Below are 20,514 nucleotides of genomic sequence, written 5' to 3'. Positions count from 1 at the left end.
TCTCGATTGACGCATTTCCTGATACCTGCACAAAGTATGCGCAGGCGTTTTTGCCTCCGCATGACCGAATAAAGCTTGTCATGGCTAGGCTTCCGGAAGTAATAACGGCATTGTGTGGCAGCTGTTGATTCTTAAGAACAAGCGTGGAGTTGTGACTCCATTCTGTCAAGGATATTTTATCATTTGTGGCATTTAATATCGGGAGCATGTTTTATTGTTTCATTTCATATCGCAGGGATAATTCAATTATTTGTTTCCGTTAGCATGGAAAAGATGTTTTTGTTATTTGTTTGATTTTATATCCAAAGGATATTTTATTTCTTTCATGACGCAAGTTGCCGTGCCTTGGATCTTCAAGTATATGTTTCAAGACATAAATTATCACCAAGCGCATTGTCAGTTTGTGTGATCAAGGTCCATTGACATTTACTCCGCTTGCGAGAGAGATACCTGCTTTTCATGTTAACGTTAAAAACAGCACAGACGGAATCTAAATCAGTAGCAGCTGGTTCGTTGACATCATCGACTGCTTTTGTTGCAAACGCTGTAGTTGGCAGTCCACGACAACCTTTATTCCTTCATAACAAAAACGGCCAATTAAGTCCAACTGTTATGGACTAGTATCTCTCTGTGTGACTCTATACAGTATTTAGAAAATTCACTCGTGGATGGATATTAGATATAGGTGCTTTCCAAAACCCGCGTCAATTCGCAAAGGACATAAACTGTGGGCAAGGATCTGCGTAGAGGAGAGTGTGGACAAGGGTCTGTGGAAAGGAAGGTGTGGGCTAGGGTCTGTGGAAAGGAAACTGTGGGTTAGGGTCTGTGGAAAGGAAACTGCGGGTAAGGGACAGTGGAAAGGAAACTGTGGACAGTGGTCTGTGGAAAGGAAACTGTGGACAAGGGTCTTTGGAAAGGAAACTGTGGACAAGGGTCTGTGGGTTAGGGTCTGGAAAGGAAACTGTGGGTTAGGGTCTGTGGAAAGGAAACTGCGGGTAAGGGACAGTGGAAAGGAAACTGTGGACAGGGGTCTGTGGAAAGGAAACTGTGGACAAGGGTCTGTGGAAAGGAAACTGTGGGTTAGGGTCTGTGGAAAGGAAACTGCAGGCAAGGGACAGTGGAAAGGGAGATGGAGATAAAAGACCAGACAGACAATGAGCATTGTGTTATACTCTGTGGAGTTGTTCTTGTTTAAGATGAAGCCAGCCTTGCGCTGGCACGGGCTCTTGCTCCTGGAGCAGTTAGTAAAACCCTGTGGAGTTTTATGGTGTCAAGAAGTAATGTCATTGTTTATTGGTGGTTTCTTAGTTGAATATTTGAATAGTTTTCTGTTTTGCCAAGCGTCACATGTTCATTTAATATACATATCGGCCTCTGTAAATGTTTCCAAAGCAGTCACGATTACCATCCTACAGTACTATAAAATAATTGATTATCTGCACCATTCTCACCAGGTACAATGGTTGTTGACAGATGGCGCTGACGCAGACTGTAAGAGCATTGTTACTCAGAAGTTGTCTGTTTGTTTACTTCTCTGATGTGTGCTCTGTGGTATGTGGGGTCCAGTTCCTGTTGGCTTAGACCCCTGATTGAGGAACACGAGGGTCTGTTGATATTTCCGGTCGCTAAGTAACTGTTTCCTAGTTTAATGTTGCGCAATCCAGTTTACATAGCTGTCCCTTAGACCATCAGTGCTGTGGTTTAAATGAATTAAAGGTGATGGGTCCCTGTAGCTGTCAAAAAGTATTAGTTAATGAATGTTGATCCTATTTTACTACAGTAATATTATGATAAGGCACAAGGAATATAGAGAAGGACTGGATTCGTCAATATCCTCATTACAGGAATTCGAAGGCGTGCTGAAAGGTGGATACCTTAATGCAGTCATATTTTCTGTAGAAAACGGATACAAAAATAATAAAAAGAAGGTTAAGAATTCCATTTTGTTGGTCGTAATTACACACATACTCACACACACATATGAATATGTAATTGTAATAGCTACAATGCCCTCTTAACTTCTCGAATTCTTCGGGCTTTTCTTATACGCATGTCACTACAAAGCCTTTGGATCCTAGTGCAAGAAATTTGAAGCAATTATGATGTCCGGTAGCGGGAAACGAACCCGCGTCCAGCAATCACAACGAGGTCACGTTGCCGATAATTTCTTGCACTTGGATCCAAAGGCTTTGTAGTGACAAGCGCATCCAAAAGCGCGAAGAATTCGAGAAGTTATAAGGGCATTGTGGCTATTACAATTATATATGTATCTGGTAGAAAGTGATTCAGTGGTTCTATATATATATATATATATATATATATATATATATATATATATATATATATATATATATATATATATATATATATATATGTGTGTGTGTGTGTGTGTGTGTGTGTGTGTGTATGTATGTATGTGTATGTGTATATATATATATATATACCAAAAGTAACTGGAATTGTGTCATAGAATTTTATTCAGTTATTGTTACATGTTTACAGTCTTATCACCTTATCTCCATTTGAATATATATCCAGACGTGTTTTATGAAAGCAATAGTTATGGCTTTTAATGACTCCGTCGTTTTCTTCTGAACCTCTTCAACGTCTGCAAAACGGTTTCCTTTGAGGGCTTTCTTCATTCGGGGGAACAAAAAGAAGTCACAGGAGCAAGATCGGGTGAATATAGTGTGGGAACAAAGAAGTCACAGGGGGCAAGACGGGTGAATAGGGAGGGTGGGTAAGTGTGGTCATGACCACACTTACCCACCCTCCCTATTCTCCTGATCTTGTGTGTGACTTCTTTTGTTCCCGAATGAAGAAAGCCCTCAAAGGTGTTTTAGACGTTGTCAGAAGAAAACGACGGAGTCATTGCCATAATCACAAGAGTTCCAGAATTGCTTTCAACAGTGGAAAACACGTCTGGATATGCATTGCTTCAAATGGAGAATACTTTGAAGGTGATAAGACTATGTAACAATAACTGAATAAAATTCTATGACACAATTGGTTACTTTTATATATATATATATATATATATATATATATATATATATATATATATATATAAAGGCAGGCTTTATATATATGTGTGTATATATATATATATATATATATTATATATATATATATATATATATATATATATATATATATATATATATATATATATATATATATATATAGCAAGTCTTTTCTGCACGGGCTCTTGTTCGTACTGGTAGCCAGTAAACTTGCCAGAGCATCTAACTGGAAACAAATTTCCCAGAATTCACCAGAAATGTCTCTGTCTGTTTTCCTTCCAGTGCCCCACGGCAGCAATCCAGAATCCAGACAACTTGCCTCCATGTTTTTTTGCCTGTGATTTTAAGGAACGTACAGTACAACTCTGAAGGGTTATTGACTCACTGTAACATGTGGACTTGGCGTCATCTTCCAGATTTTTCAGGCCATTTTGACGAGTTGGTGCCCCTGTTAACTGGCTCTATGTTTTTTGGCGGTCTGTGTGACACGAGTTAACATCGGTGCTGAAGACCTAATGCAGTAAGATTTTAGTAGAATTACAACACTTGTAGTCTTATCAAGTAGAATTATAACACTATTTGTTATTTTTTTCTTTTCTAATAACTGGTTTCTTCTCTCTGTATTTGCCATTACCTTCTGTCACTTCTTTCAAATGAACACTGTAGTTTTTGGAAGCTTGAATTTCAAAGCAGTGGCTCCTGTGGTGGGCTTGTTCCAAATGAATGGGGTTCATGTTCTGAATAATAATAATAATAATAATAATAATAATAATAATAATAATAATAATACTCATCATCGTCATCATCAACATCATCATCAAATTAGGGGCTGTCCAAGAGCAAGAACCCGCGCTGGCATAAGGCTAGCACAATCTACAACAACAATTAGATGCACTCCACGGCTGATAATCATTCTGTGATATCAAAACCTCATCAAATAATAAAATTACGTTCTCTTTAATTACCATTTCGTTTCATAGACGCTTAAAAACCAGTGGTTACGCGCGCGAACCGGTTATGCAAAAAGCGCCAATTGTAAGCGCCAAACAGAAGCGCAGACCTGGTTCAAACCTGTTCGAAAGCTGTTTCAACCGGTGTGAAGACGATGCGCATACCGTGGATTGCCCTCCTCGAAAGGGGCGTCTGGAGAAAACGTATCCAGCACAGATTACAGTAGAAGTGAAAGGTCATTGGCGGGTAGATATATGATTCAGGCAGGAAATGTAATAGACAGGTGGCGAACGGATGGAATCTTTGCCTGTCTCCTCCCTCCTTTGTCCTCGAAAATACTGGAGTAGCTGAACTGCAGTTGGTTTCGTGTGATTCAGACACAAGATTATAACAGGTTCTCTAGCTTTCGTGTGAATATTGACACTAGTTTTAAAACAATAGGTCTATCTTTCGTGTGAATCACTGACACGAGATTAAAACGATGGGTTTAGGATTCGTGTGATTATTGAAGCGAAATTAAAATATGGGTCTAGTTTTCTTGTGATGCATGGCACGGAGTTATAACAATTTGTCTAGCTTTTGTGTGATTCACTGACACGAGATTAAAACAATGGGTCTAGATTTCCTGTGAATATTGACACGAAACTAAAATAGGTCTAGCTTTCGTGTGATTCACTGACACGAAATTAAGGCAATTTGTCTAGCTTTCGTTTGAATATTGGCACTAGATTTAAAACAATAGGTCTAGCTTGGGTAAAGAAAATCACACCACGGGGAGGACATACTGATAGCTGATATTTGAAGGACTTTAATAACCGTTAGATCCCTTAAAGGGGGTAATGCCGTCAGTGCACTTCACAAGGTGCACTGGTTGCATTACTTTAGGTTCCTTGCAGCGTCCCTTCGGCCCCTAGCTGCAACTCCTTTCATTCCTTTTTACTATACCTCTGTTCATATTTTCTTTCATGTTACTTTCCACCCTCACCTAACAATGGTTTCAAAATTATTCTCAGCTCTGAATGACATCGTATGTCACAGCACTTGGCCTGTGGTCTAAATTCCAGTTCCAGTGGCCTTGACAGTTCCAATTCCAGTTCCAATGGCCTTGACAGATCCAATTCCAATTCCAATGGCCTTGACAGTTCTAATTCCAATTCCAATGGCCTTGACAGTTCTGGCTTTGACAGATCCAATTCCAATTAAAATGGCCTTGACAAAAGGGCGGTGCATTAAAAACCGAACAGCGTGTATGTGTATATATATACATATATATATTATATATATACAGATTCTATATATACAGTATATATATATATATATGTGTATATATACATCAGTATATATATGTACAGGTATATGTATGTATGCATGTTCGTGTATTGTCGTTTATACGTGTCCCAGAAACTAAAGAATAATGCAAGAGAAATTAACTATATATGTTAAGATTACATCAAATAGCAAAGTAAAAAACGAAGACCTAATAAAAGATAAAATTAAATTGTAATTTCGAAAGAATAGGAGAGAAAAACTACAATGAGAAAGAACCGGTTTTTTTTTTTTTTTTGCGCAGAGCAACATGGGAATTAGCGATGAGTTTTTCCGGGTTTTCCTCCCGGAATGGAGTGACTGAGGTTGAATCTCAAAATAGATTTCTCTCTCTCTCTCTCTCTCTCTCTCTCTCTCTCTCTCTCTCTCTCTCTCTCTCTCTCAGGCCAGTGGAGTGACTGAGATTTAACATTAAATAATTCTCTCTCTCTCTCTCTCTCTCAGGCCAGTGGAGTCTCTCTCTCTCTCTCTCTCTCTCTCTCTCTCTCTCTCTCTCTCTCTCTCTTTTAATCAACCTCAAAATAGATTCTCTCTCTCTCTTTCTTTCTCTCTCGCCAATGAGGTGACTGAGGTTGCACCTCAAAAATCTCTCTCTTCTCTCTCTCTCTCTCTCTCTCTCTCTCTCTCTCTCTCTCTTAATCAAACCTCAAAATAGATCTCTCTCTTTCTCTCTCTCTCGCCAATGAGGTGACTGAGGTTGAACCTCAAAATAGATTCTCTCTCTCTCTCTCTCTCTCTCTCTCTCTCTCTCTCTCTCTCTCTCTCTCTCTCTCTTTTAATCAACATCAAAATAGATTCTCTCTCTCTCGCCAATGAGGTGACTGAGGTTGAACCTCAAAATAGATTCTCTCTCTCTCTCTCTCTCTCTCTCTCTCTCATGCCAGTGGAGTGACTGAGGCTTGACCTTGAAATAAATACTCTCTCTCTCTCTCTCTCTCTCTCTCTCTCTCTCTCTCTCTCTCTCATGCCAGTGGAGTGACTCTGAAATAAATACTCTCTCTCTCTCTCTCTCTCTCTCTCTCTCTCTCTCTCTCTCAGTGCCAAAATGTATATGCATCTCATTTAGTAAAACCACACCAACGTCCACTAACGTCTTTTTTTTTTTACTTGTTTTTTTGCCAAAGAACAAAACTTCATCTGATTTCTTTGCGATAAGTGGGCGAGTTAAGACCGACTCATCGCGTGGATCTAATCCAAGAAAAGGTGTTTCTGCATTTTGCGTCCAAAAAAAGCGAGCGGATGTAGTATAATTTCAAGGGACCTTCATCTCCTGCCGTCAGTGCACCTCAGGCAGTGCACTGTAGGCATTACTTAAGGTTCTTTGCAGTGCAGCGTACCTTCCTTATAGGCCCCTAGCTGCAACCCCTTTCGCTCCTTTTACGGTACCTCCTTTCAATTTCTCTTTCTTCCATCTTACTTTCCTCAACCCTCTCCTAACAATTGATTCATAGTGCAAATGCGAGGTTTTCCTCCTGTTACACCTTTCAAACCTTTTACTGTCAGCTTCCATTTCAGCGCTGAATGACCTCACAGGTCATGCAGCCTTTGGCCTAAATTCTATATTCAGTTCAGTACTACCCATATTAGTTTGTCCAGATGGAGAATTTGTTATTTATTTTTTTAACATTTAGATAAATGCAAAATGCCACTTGTGCTCAGATCGACGACTGTTTTTGTAGTATTTTAGATAAAAACTCAGTACCACTTCTCCCAGCATGCGCAGACAAGCAACTGGTTTTGCAACATTTAAATAAATACTCGATACCACTGCCATTAGCGTGCGCAGATCGGTAACTATTTTTGTAACATTTAGATAAATACTCGATACCACTTCTGTTAGCGTGCGCAGATCGGTAACTATTTTTATAACATTTAGATAAATACTCGATACCACTTCTGTTAGCGTGCGCAGATCGGTAACTATTTTTATAACATTTAGATAAATACTCGATACCACTCCTGTTAGCGTGCGCAGATCGGTAACTATTTTTATAACATTTAGATAAATACTCGATACCACCTCTGTTAGCGTGCGCAGATCGGTAACTATTTTTATAACATTTAGATAAATACTCGATACCACTTCTGTTAGCGTGCGCAGATCGGTAAGTATTTTTGTAGCATTTAGAGAAATACTCCATACCAGTTCTACCGGCGTGCGCAGATCGGTAACTATTTTGTCACCACTAGACTTGCGCAATGTTACTATTCAGCAGAAATATTCCAACACTTTAATTGTGAATGAATAATATTATCTTGTAGAATACGATGATGTAGAAAGACATATTTGAATGAAATTCTGAACACTTGTAGAGAACGGTATTCAAGAAAGTCTTAATCTTGAGATTACACTTGAACATGTTTTTTTTTTTTATATGGAATGGAATATGAAATTACGGCCAAAGGCCAGGGGCTGGGACCTACGAGGTCATTCAGAGCTGAAGGGAAACTGAGAGTATAAAGATTTGAAAGGTGTAATAGGAGGAAAACCTCGCAGTTGCACTAAGAAACAATTGCCAGGAGAGAATGTGAACGGAGTTACAGCAAAAGGAATGAAAGGGGTTAAAGACAGGGGCCGAAGGTACGGTGCAAAGAACCTTAAGTAATGCCTACTGTACACCATGTGAGGTAAACTGACAGCCCTACGGGAATGATTTTCAATTATATATAACCATCTGTATAGGAATCTTTAAAATTAGTTTTCTCAGTCCTGTTTCAAATAAAAATGTAATTTCACACGGTATAATGCTGTATAAGCCGCGGCCCATGAAACTTTAACCACGGCCCGGTGGTGGCCTGGCTATATCGTTGCCAGATGCACGATTATGGCTAAATTTAGCCTTAGATAAAATAACAGCTGCTGAGGCTAGAGGGCTGCAATTTGTTATGTTTGATGATTGGAGGATGGATGATCAACATACCAGTTTGCAGCCCTCTAGCCTCAGTAGTTTTTAAGATCTGATGGCGGACAGAATAAAGTGAGGACGGACAGACAAAGCCGGCACAATAATTTTCTTTCATAGAAAACTAAAAATCGATATTACGGTGCAAGATAAACCTTTCCGTTAATCAATGAATCAATAAGAGGTCCTACAGAACACAGGCTTCCTGCGGAAGTGTCTTCGCAACGTAGGATACCATTTTTTCAACGTAGGATACCCTTTCCATCCTTCTATCAGTGATCTTTTTCTGGCAAGGGATTGCAGGAAACTTGGGCAATCCGTAGAGATAGGAAGTCTCTTGTCTCATCAATCATCTTAGACTTGGTCCTAGAGAGAAAGAGAGAGAGAGCAAAAGCAAGCCGTTGCCTTACAAGTCATAAATTTTGAGAGATAATGACGGCGATAAAATGTCTGCCTTGCATGACCGGTTTTCTTTGCGGAGCTGACGCACTTCTCAGTTCCTTCTTTATTTTGTGTCTGTGGAAATCCATAGGGCGTGAGCGCTCCCTCCGGGTTCTTAGCAAAGTCTTTTCTGGGGAAGAAGAAATTGGCGTTGTGCCCCTCTGCACCTTGGATGCGACCCGCAATAGTCCGCTAACCATCCAGGTGTCCAGTTGACAGCTTATGTCAATAGAGGCACAGTGGATTGTCAGGAAACAGTTAAGGCTTTTTTGTACCTGTTGCAAGCTGTGTATATACATATATATATATATATATATATATATATATATATATATATATATATATATATATATATATATACATGTATATATACATGTGTATATATATATGTATATACGGTATATATACAGTACACACACACACACATATATATGTGTGTGTGTGTGTGTGTATAAATACACTGATGTCTGCGTACCCACATTCATTTTATCCAGAGTGACAAAGAGGAGACGGTAATTTTCAACATTATTCAACATTGAACTAACATTTCGGCATTCCTGAAATAATGATGTTTTTTTATGGATGTTGGAGCCTCAGTGAAATTTCTTCATCATCATAATCCTACTCATCATCATCATCATCAACATACTCCCATTCATGAAAATCATCACATCTTCATTATAAACCCAAATTATTGCTGCCTTGGTAATGACAATGGGAGCTACAGCGTGTTTTTAATAACAGTCATATCTCAGTTATTCTATCGCTCTTAGTGTGTTGAGTGTTGCTGACATTGGTGTAATTTCATGGAAATATGAAAACAACCGCGATTTCTTGGTTTGCAATTACAGAATAGCATTATAATGACGGTAAGATTAAAACACTTTATTTTCATAGTTTCAAGTCTCAGGGTATACTCAACATGTTACTTTTGACAAATCTTTGTATATTTTAATCAGTGATGGTTTCCTGCATCAGCTGAATGCGTTAATTATTACTAAACATATTTTGATTGTTAGGAAAAATCATCTGTAGAGTTTCCTGAAACCAAAAGAAACAAGTAAAAAATGCGCCGAAGTTTCTTCGGCGCAGTGGAGTTGTCTGTACAGTTCATAATCAAGGCCACCGAAAATAGATCTATCTTTCGGTGGTTTCAGTATAATGCTGAATGAGCTGCGGCCCATGAAACTTTAACCACGGCCCGGTGGTGGCCTGGCCTATATCGTTGCCAGACGGATGATTGTGACTAATTTTAACCTTAAATAAAATAAAAACCACTGAGGCTAGAGGACTGCAATTTGGTATGTTTGATGATTGGAGGGTGGCTGATCAACATACCAATGTGCATCCCTCTAGCCTCAGTAGTTTTTAAGATCTGAGGGCGAACAGAAAAAAGTGTGGACGGACAGACAAAGCCGGCACAATAGTCTTCTTTTACAGAAAACTAAAATTAGAAGAGTTATCAGAAAATCAGATCCACTTTCTCACTCCGGTGGCACTGGCAGGAAATTCTTAAAATCTCTCTGATAACTTCAAGAGATTAAATTTGAGTCTGGCCTTGACATTTCAAGGACAGCTTCGGGGTGCTGAGTCAGAGAGAGGACTCTAATAATAAACAGGTCTTTCTTGAAGATATATCGTTTACGTTTAGGGGAGTATCTGTATCGTATAAAACCGAGTTCTTTGGTGCGTTCAAAACTTGTATAAACTGACAGTGACCTTTTATTTGCTTTCATTTCTAACGTGGAGCTACAAAATACATAATTATGTACCTGACAAGAGACTTTATATAGCAAATCACCATGGAAAAATAGCAGGACTTTCTTGAAGATATATCATTTACGTTTAAGGGAATATCTGTTTCGTACAAAACCAAGTTCTTTAGTGGGTTCAAAACTTGTCCAAACTGGTACCTAAGGTTTAATTGCTTTAATTTCTGACGTGGTGCTACAAAATACATAATTTTGAACCTGACAAAGACTTTATAAGCTACGAAAAAGGAATTACCAGGAAAAATGTAACCTGAATGGTCCAGTATTTGCTAGACGTAGTCTTGAAGCCAAGGTCAGTTTCCTTCTACCTTCAGGGGAGAGAATGAGTGAGAAGTTGTGGGAGGAGGAAGGAAGAGCGGGGAGGAGGAGGAGGGGCCAACATTCGTAGCGGACGGCCGATGGTGGCGACGATATATAAGACAGGAGGCTCCGGTAATGGCTGTTCAATTCAAGTCTTTAGTTCCACGGGTAACGTTCTCTGTTCATTGTGTGTGAACACCGACCTACAAAGGCATCATCATCCCGTTTTCTTTGCGACAGGTAAGATGCGTCTCCCCGTTTTCTTTACACCGTAATTGCAAACGAGTGTTCGTTGCAGTGTAGTGATGGAAAGCATTGCCCGAAAGAAAAACTTCTGTTAAACGAGTATATTTTCTCTTTTTTAGAGAGTTTCACTTAGAGAAAGTCAGGAGAAAGTTGTTGCAATCAGGTCAGTTTATCGAAAATCAATTGAAGCTGACAAAGAATTAATTAATGATTATAAGCCCGCGCTGTTAAAATCGTGTCCAGCATTCATGGCAAAGAAATAAGTAAAAAATTAAGTGGTTGACCAACGGGAATCCCACTCTTACGCGGGTTTCCTGTTTACTCAATTGGTGGGTTGCGGGGAATTCATTTAACGAGGTTTATTGACGTAGCTGGTCTTAAAAGGTGGAGGAGAAATTACGATCTACAATTCTCATATTCTTTATTTTTATGACGCGCTTTCAAGGGCGGCTATTTTCAAGTTATGTTGATCACAGACAGAATTGTTCTGTTATAATGGTGGAGGTTGTGGTTTTCGTGATTACTAGCGTCATACACATAAAATTCTTTTCTTGAGCAAGGCTTAAAGTAGGTTTAAATCATTTCGATTCATATTTGTACCAGTTAGAGTGAATGCCTTGTTTTTATTCATTCACAGAATATATATATTTTTTAAAATGTAGAGTTCATTGCTATTTATTTTACAAACTGAAAATTCATAATGGAAGCTTGAGTCATTTTTACAAGCCGCTACGTTAATGTCGTGAAAGAGAGCTTAATATTAGTGAGAACGTGTGTTCCTCTGTTAGTTTCGCTTATCTAAATTACTCTTAGTTTTCTGAAAAGAAAACTATTGTTCCGGCTTTGTCTGTCCGTCCGCACTTTTTTCTGTCCGCCCTCAGATCTTAAAAACTACTGAGGCTAGACGGCTGCAAATTGCTATGTTGATCATCCACCCTCCAATCATCAAACATACCAAATTGCAGCCTCAGTAGTTTTTATTTTATTTAAGGTTAAAGTTAGCCATAATCATGCATCTGGCAACGTGGTTAAAGTTCATGGGCCGCGGCTCATACAGCATTATACCGAAACCACCGAAAGATTGATCTATATTCGGTGGCCTTGATTATACGAAGCACAAAAAACTCGATTGCGCCGAAGAGGCGTCGGCGCATTTTTTACTTGTAAAAGAATCTTTGCATGTACTGTATAATAGGAAAATTATTCATGATGATATTTATTTGCGTAGATAACTTGGCTGGAATTGACCAAGTTCCTGAATTGAATTGAATATAGAGTTTAGGCCAAAGGCCAAACACTGGGACCTGTGAAGTCATTCAGCGCTGAAATGGAAGTTGACAGTAAAAGGTTTGACAGGTGTAACAGGAGGAAAACCTCGCAGTTGCACTATAAATCAATCGTTAGGAGAGGGTCGAGGAAAGTAAGATGGAAGAAAGAGAATATGAAAGGAGGTACAGTAAAAGGAACGAAAGGGGTTGCAGCTAGGGGTCTAAGGAAGGGACGTTGCAAAGAACCTCAAGTAATGCCTACAGTGCTCCGCACAAGGTGCACTGACGGCACTGTCTTCCTACGGGGGAAGTCCCCTGATGACACACATCGCTTACGATCCTTTGTAGAGGCGGTTTCAAGTTTACGCGTTTTTCTTTAAATACAAAGAGGCATGTTGTGCATGCGTTAAGCTCCGCACATCACACGCATGCCCATATTATTATCATGGACATAATTTCTTTTTGTTTTGGTGTTAATTATCTTTGTTGATTTATTCTGTTCGTGAAAATAAGATTTTTTTCAAATTTATGATGTTATATAGGGCGCGGGAGACTACCCTCTTGTGTTTGTATATACCGGCTTAACTTACGAAATAATAATAATAATAATAATAATAATAATAAATGAATCTACGGCGTTTAATTTGTATAGAGGCTTCTACATAATCTGATGATTAGAGGGTTATAAGACGCAAGGAGAAAACTCTATACAAATAAGATGACATCGAAACAGCTAACATATTCAGTGCCACCGTCCACAGGGAAGGTGTCGCTAATAATAATAATAATAATAATAATAATAATAATATTTTTTATGAAAACACATAACGCTGTATTGCTGTTAAGTAAATTCAAACCTTACCCTTACCTAGGAAATTAAATAATAATAATAATAATAATAATAATAATAATAATGATAATAATAATAATAATTTTAAGGAAACGTACATAACGCTGCATTCCCGTTAAGTAAATTCAAACCTTGCCCTTACCTGGAAAATGAAGAAGAAGAAAAAAAGTGTCTTTGTATTCACAGTCTGACTTAGTGCGTATAACGGCCTTTGTTGTGCTTCCTATTTCCGAATTTCGTCATCAAATACACTGGCGGGTCCTCTAACAATGCCAAGGTCATACTTATGAGTGGAGAGTGATTCGTATTCACTTAAGTCTGTACTATTGAATAGTATATATATAGGACCTTCCTCTCGTTCTTTCTTTAAATCTTCAGCTGAAAACCCTTTTGGACAGAGTCAATAGACTTCAATAAACCGAGTTCCAAAGGCCAATCACCCCGTAAGGGGATAGTACCATCAATGCACCTCATGCGATGCACTAGGCATTCCTAAAGGTTCTTTGCAGCGTCCCTTCGGCCCCTAGCTGCAACCCCTTTCGTTCCTTTTACTGTATCTCCTTTCATATTCTCTTTCTTCCATCATACTCTCCAGCCTCACCTAGCAATTGATTCATAGTGCAACTGCTTTGAGGTTTTCCTCCTGTTACACCTTTGTAACCTTGTACTGTCAGTTTCCCTTCCAGCGCTGAATGACCTCATAGGTCCAGTGCTTGGCCTTTGGCCTAAGTTCATTATTCAATTCAATTCAAATGGAGATCAGCCTGCACAGAGAGAGAGAGAGAGAGAGAGAGAGAGAGAGAGAGAGAGAGAGAGAGAGAGAGATTATAGGAAAAGGCGATGAATGACTAAATATGAGGGAATGGAAAATAAAACCGGTACACCTGAAGTTTTTAAAATTGCAGTAGAAGTTCTATCAGCTCTCTTCTATCTGTATTGCCTTTTACCTTCTGTAACTTTCAACTGAGCGCCATAACATTCTTTGGAAGCTTGAATTTCAAGCCAGTGGCCCCTGTGGTGGGCTTGTTCCATATGAATAGGGTTCGTCTTCTGAATAATAATAATAATAATAATATAATAATAATATTTGTGTATAAAAGCAGATGGAAGTGTATTTTCCTTAAGGTTTAATGTTAAAATGTTTTCAAGTTTGCTATAGACGGAATTTCACTGTTCTTCATAAAATGTCGAGGTACAAAGATGGCTAATTCTTTGTTGACTAAGTAATTGATCTAATGAGTGTCTTTTAGTTGCTGATTTCTATCTTGGATATGTTTTTGGTGTACACATTATCATTTTTAGTTTTCTAAAAATAAAACTATTGTGCCGGCTTTGTCTGTCCGTCCGCACTTTTTTCTATCTGTCCTCAGGTCTTAAAAACTACTGAGGCTAGAGGGCTGCAAATTGGTATGTTGATCATCCACCCTCCAATCATGAAACATACCAAATTGCAGCCCTCTAGCCTAAGTAGTTTTTATTTTTTAAGGTTAAAGTTAACCATAATCTTGCTTCTGGCAACGATATAGGATAGGCCACCATTGGGCCGTGGTTAAAGTTTCATAGGCCGCGGCTCATACAGCATTATACAGAGACCACCGAAAGATAGATCTGTTTTCGGTTGCCTTGATTATACGCTGTAGCGGCTGTACAGAAAACTCGATTGCGCAGAAGAAACTTCGGCGCATTTTTTTACCTGTCAATTTTTCACGCCAGCGGAGTTGCTGGCATTCAACTGTGCAAAACATTACTGTGAGGAAAGGGAAGTTTAGCACCCTTTCTGTGTTCCGAAGACACATTTATTTAGAACTATGTAAACTCTCTATAAGGGGTTAGTGCCGCCAGTGCACCTCACATGGTGCAATGTAGGCATTACTAAGGTTGTTAGCAGCGTCCTTTAGGCCCCTAGCCTTTTACTTGACCTCCGTTCCCACTTCCTCTCTTCCATCTTGCTGTCCAACCACTCCAGCTCCCTCTTTTCACTATCATGGGCTCTAAATGGCTGAGAGTGCCCCTTCAGTGCTTGGCTTTGTAGCCAAATTTTTCATAAAATCGGATCAAATCAAACCATTACGCAAACTAACATTAGGCATCTAGATTCCTGGCTTGGTTTGCACATAGATTTCCATATATGAAGATTCTGATAACTTTAATTAAAGGCGTGATATGCAAATGATTATTTGCTCAGTTTTCAGAAGTCTAAAATAACGTGGATATACTCACGTACTTTTTTTCCGCAGATTCAAATAATCCTCGAGATGGCGTCGACTACCTGGCTGGTCTTGATTGTCCTTGCTGGATATTTAGCAGCAGACTCAGGTGAGCAATTTCAAGAACCCTTTCGAGTCGTAGGTTTTGAGATCTGAAACCACTGTTTTATTCCTAACCATTTCTTCGCAAGTGTTTAGATTCTGTTTAGATTTTTGGGGTTTAATCGAGAAATAATATATTTCAGATGCATCGCCCCTTGGTCCTCTCTTCTTGAGCCGTCATGTTCGTCAGGCGGTAGATGCCAATACGATTCAGGATGTTCCCGTCAAGTTCGCCGGCGGAGTGAATGCCTTTAGGCCTAGTGTTGTAAGTAGACAGAATTATATCAGCTTTATAGGCCATCCGTTTCTCAGATATGTTCGTCTTTTTAAGGCTTTGCACAATCGATTGCATGCATTGCTTGTCTGACTTGTAAACAAACCATCCCACTAAGCGAATGATTTTAAGAACTGTTAAGCACAAGTGATAGCATACATTGCAAGCTATTACACTAAGATATTTTTGTAAGGAAAGAACGATTTTAAGAATTGCTAAACAGCAACTCCAAAGGCCACACCAACATGTACTGTTCATGTACAGGATATTTTACCGAAATTCTCCATTAATTGGAGAAATTTGGCAACGTAACATGACCTGTACAAGAATTTTCCTGGTATGGTGGTAGTGCTGTCAGTGTCCTTAATGCGGTGCACTGTAGGCATTACTTAAGGTTCTTTGCAATGTCCTTTCGGCCCCTAGCTGCAACTCCTTTCGTTCCTTTTACTGTATCTCCGTTCACATTCTCTCTCTTCCATCGTACTTTCCTCAACCCTCTCCTGATAATTTTTTTACGGTGCAACTGCAAGGTTTTCCTCCTGGTACACCTTTCAAACATTAAATTTTTAGCTGTCAATTTCCTTTTCAGCGCTGAATGACCTCGTAGGTCCCAGCGCTTGGCCTTTGGCCTAAATTCTATTCTATTCTGTTCTATACAAGAATTTTAAATGCGAACATGGTTTGTTTACAAGTTATAAAATCTGTTTATTTCCTAGTTATAAAATCTAAATCTTTTATTTCTAAGTTGTGAATTGGTTTTATTTCCAAGTTATAAAATGTTTTTATATCCAAGTTATTAAATCTATTTAGCTTCCAGGTTATAAAATCTGTTTTATTCCGAGTTATAAAACTGTTTTATATCTTAGTTATAAAATGTGTTTTTTGTTTCCAAGTTATAAAATCTGTTTTTATTCCCAAGATATAAAATCTTTTTTGGTTATAAAATGTTTTATTTCTAAGTTGTATAATCTGTTTTATTCATAAGTTATAAAATCTGTTTTATTCCAAGTTATAAAATCTGCTTTACTTCCTAGTTATAAAATCTGTTTTGTTTCCGAGTTACAAAATCTGTTGTGTTTCCGAGTTATAAAAATTTTTTATTCCCAAGTTATAATATCTTTTTTAGTCATAAAATGTTTTATTTCTAAATAGTACAATCTGTGTTATTCCTAAGTTATAAAGTCTGTTCTTCGAGATATATATAAAATCTGTTTTGATTTCCCAGGGAGCCCTGAGTAGTCGTCCCGTCTTCAACTCTTTAACAGCCAACGACCGTTTCGAGGGCGCCCCACCCATAGTTTTCGGCCCAAGACCCCGCCCACGCCCTACGCAGTTCTTCAGACCGCAGTACTTCGGACAATGGTACCCTGGGTTCTACTAAAACTAACTCTTCACTCTCTCGATGGCACGCAAACGACGTCGAGAAATATATCTTTCTTCCGAAGTCAGCTGCAAAGCCACATAGGCCTAGCCACGCTCTTTGTTTATTTTGCTAACTACACTGTTGTTTTTCATTCCTCTGTTGATTCTGTGATTCCAAACACTGCACTGTGTTGTTGATCAGTGTTATAGCCTGTCTTTCCAACACAATTCTTCTGTTTTTCTTTTGATCTAGTGCTTGTTGATTGATCAGAAAACTGCTCTGTGTTGTTGATCAGTGTTATAAACCAGTCTTTTGAACCAAGTGTTTTTGTCAAGTCTTTTACCGATCTGTGATACAGTCTCGGAAGTCTGAATTAAGCTCTTTGTTCTTTTTGCTAAACACAAACTTCATTTTTACTTTTGACCTAGTGCTGTTGATTGATTCAGAAAACTGCTCTGTGTTGTTGATCTGTCTTACAAACCAGTCTTTCCAACCAAGTCTTTTTTCGATCTGTGATACAGTCTTGGAAGTCTGAAATCTTTCCTATTCCCGTGTATCTTCATAGCTTTGTTAGGTCTCAATACTAACAGCCTTGCTATGAACTTCAGTTTTATATTTACAATACTCAGTACTGTGTACCTGTCAGAGTTTTGCTATCAAGTGCTTCCAATGTCACTTATCTCTGTTACTCTTTTTTCACGTTTATACCTTTTTGGCTTTCTAAGAAAGGTTAAGCGTGAAAGTGTGAAAAGTGAATGACTGCAAATGAAATGGGATTTGATGAATAATGAATATTGACAGCAACAGACATAGTAATTGTTTTGAAATACTGAAATAAAAACGACATGAAAATATTCTTTTTTGTTAAGTAATCATGACTTGTCATCAGTTTGTGACGAAATTTAAAGAAATTTTATATATTTGTGAACGACTAGACATGAATAATCTGCATTTGATGAAGTCTCATTTATTGAGCCACAGTTCTTGTTATTCAGTTATTGCTAAATGAACGTCTTTTTTTTTTCCTGTTATCTTTCAGAGAGCAAACTTCAATCATGATCTTGGCTTGCATGCTGAAAGGCCACCTGTTCACTGTGGTGAACGACCTATATAGCAAATAAAACTATTTTTTCACCTGTGTTGGTTATTTTCCAATGATTTTTGCTTTTATGCATATGTATATATGTGCATACATTATATATGTATATACATATATATTATGTATATGTATATACATGTGTATATATGTATATACACATAAATTATACACACATATACTATATATAACATTATATATATGTAATATATATATATATATATATATATATATATATATATATATATATATATATATATATATATATTAATGAATTTTGGTCACGCGTGACTCAGTAGCCCATTGTTCAGAGTCACTGTGCATCTTGTTTTTAAACCAGGCAGCCGGGGACGGATCACTTATCAGTAATAATTCCCCCTGGGTGTAAGTTATTCCCGGGGTATAGTAAGTGAGTTGCAAAATGTTGCAAGAAGCACCCAGAGGTTAAAAACACACATGGTACTATCAACTGAAACTCCCGTTGAACAGAAATATGCTTCACAGTTTTAAATTCAGTAAAGATTACGATAATTGCAATAGGAAGACTTTTAAAGTATAACATCTAATATAAAATAATGACATAAAAAAGGAAATGTGTTTGTTAATCATTATACTGTATATCATAAATAGTATCATATAAGGTATCCTGAAATTACTCAAAAATCGGATGAAACATAAGAAATGTTAATTCCATGACTCCCGTAGGGGGTTAGTCGTTACTTAAGGTTTCTTTGAAGAGCGCCTCCTGCCCCTAGCTGCAACCCCATTCGTTCCCTTTACTGTACCTCCTTTCATATTCTCTTTCTTCCACCTTACTTTCCTCAACCTGCTCCTAACGATTGAGTCATAGTGCAACTGCTTTGAGGGTTTCCTCCTGTTACACCTTTCAAACCTCTTACTGTCAATTTCCGTGTCAGCGCTGAATGACCTCATAGGTCCCAGTGCTTGGCCTTTGGCCTAAACTCTATTTTCAATTCAATTCAGTTCAAAAAATTTGATTATCCATCATTAATTATGAGTTATTTGTGAATTATATCAACACGCATAATCCATTTAAGGATTACAGCATCTATTCTCTTGACAACAATTGCCTTCAAATTTAACAGGTAATGAGTATGGTCAATTGAAGATAACTTAACCGTGGAACCCCTTGTCCTAAGGGATTGATTTCCCAAGTAGATTATTATTATTATTATTATTATTATTATTATTATTATTATTATTATTATTATTATTATTATTATTATTATTATTATTATTATTATTATTAAAATAGTTTAATCAGACCACTGAGCTGACTATCAGCTCTCATAGGGCTGGCCCCCAAATGGATTAACCAGGGTCCAAAGGAAAGCTTAGTAAAAAAAATGAATGATAATAAATACATGAAAAAACTGCTTTGGAAAAGCTTAAGAACTTCACAACAAAGGTTCAAAGACTACTTTTTAGTTTTCTGTAAAAGAAAACTATTGTGCCGGCTTTGTCTGTCCGTGCGCATTTTTTTGTCCGCAATTTTTTGTTGTCTGCACTTTTCCTGTCGGGCCTCAGATCTTAAAAACTACTGAGGCTAGAGGGCTGCAAATTGGTATGTTGATCATCCACCATCCAGTCATCAAACGTACCAAATTGCAGCCCTCTAGCCTGAGTAGTTTTTATTTTATTTAAGGTTAAAGTTAGCCATAATCGTGCATCTGGCAATGATATAGGATAGGCCACTACCGGGCAGTGATTAAAGTTTCAGGGCTGCGGCTCATACAGCATTATACCGAAATCACCGAAAGATAGATCTTAAGCTGTAGCGGCTGTACAGAAAACTCGACTGCGCCGATGAAACTGCGGGGCGTTTTAACTTGTTTTATTTCTTATATAGACCGTACTCACAAAAACTAGTCAAATGACTAGTCACCTTATTGTTGAACTCCCGTTAACCTTCTGTCTGTAAGTGGCTTCATCTGAGAGGGGTAGGTCTTATAAAACCATTTTAAATTATATTTGACGGTTATTAGTCTACGACATCTTTGAGGGACCCGAAACTATGTTGTCTATGAAAGAAGGCTTGTTAGTCATGTACTCGAACAGCATCGAAACTGGCACATTATTCGAATAAAAATTATGCAAATTTTCTGTAAGAATATCCTTACCTGTGAGCGCCGTTCTCGAATAAAATCATACGTATTTGGGAGGTTATTGCATATATATATATATATATATATATATATATATATATATATATATATATATACAGTATATATATATATATATATGTATGTATATATATATATATATATATATATATATATATATATATATATACATACATATATATATATATATATATATATATATATATATATATATATATATATATATATATATATATATATATATATGA

At 37.8% G+C, this 20,514-nt stretch overlaps 1 protein-coding gene across 4 annotated transcripts in view; it reads left to right on the top strand.

Annotated features, from left to right (window-relative positions):
• Positions 1–18,160, top strand: part of LOC136829503 (uncharacterized) — a 100,791-nt gene extending 82,631 nt beyond the window's left edge. For 3 of the 4 annotated variants that reach the window (XM_067088290.1, XM_067088291.1, XM_067088286.1), the window contains 3 exons: positions 15,318–15,396; positions 15,533–15,654; positions 16,889–17,195. In XM_067088290.1, coding sequence (XP_066944391.1) covers positions 15,318–15,396; positions 15,533–15,654; positions 16,889–17,044 — 357 coding nt within the window. In that variant the 3' untranslated portion in view covers positions 17,045–17,195. Of the gene's footprint in view, positions 1–15,317; positions 15,397–15,532; positions 15,655–16,888; positions 17,196–18,065 lie in introns of those variants that run through there. The other variant, XM_067088287.1, reaches the window with a different exon arrangement.
• The last annotated feature ends 2,354 nt before the right edge of the window (positions 18,161–20,514 follow it).

The sequence above is a fragment of the Macrobrachium rosenbergii genome, chromosome 44 (genome assembly GCF_040412425.1).
Source record: "Macrobrachium rosenbergii isolate ZJJX-2024 chromosome 44, ASM4041242v1, whole genome shotgun sequence".
NCBI classification, from domain to species: Eukaryota; Metazoa; Arthropoda; class Malacostraca; order Decapoda; family Palaemonidae; genus Macrobrachium; species Macrobrachium rosenbergii.
Note: the sequence above shows the minus strand (reverse complement) of the source record. Positions and strands in the feature narration are given on the sequence as shown.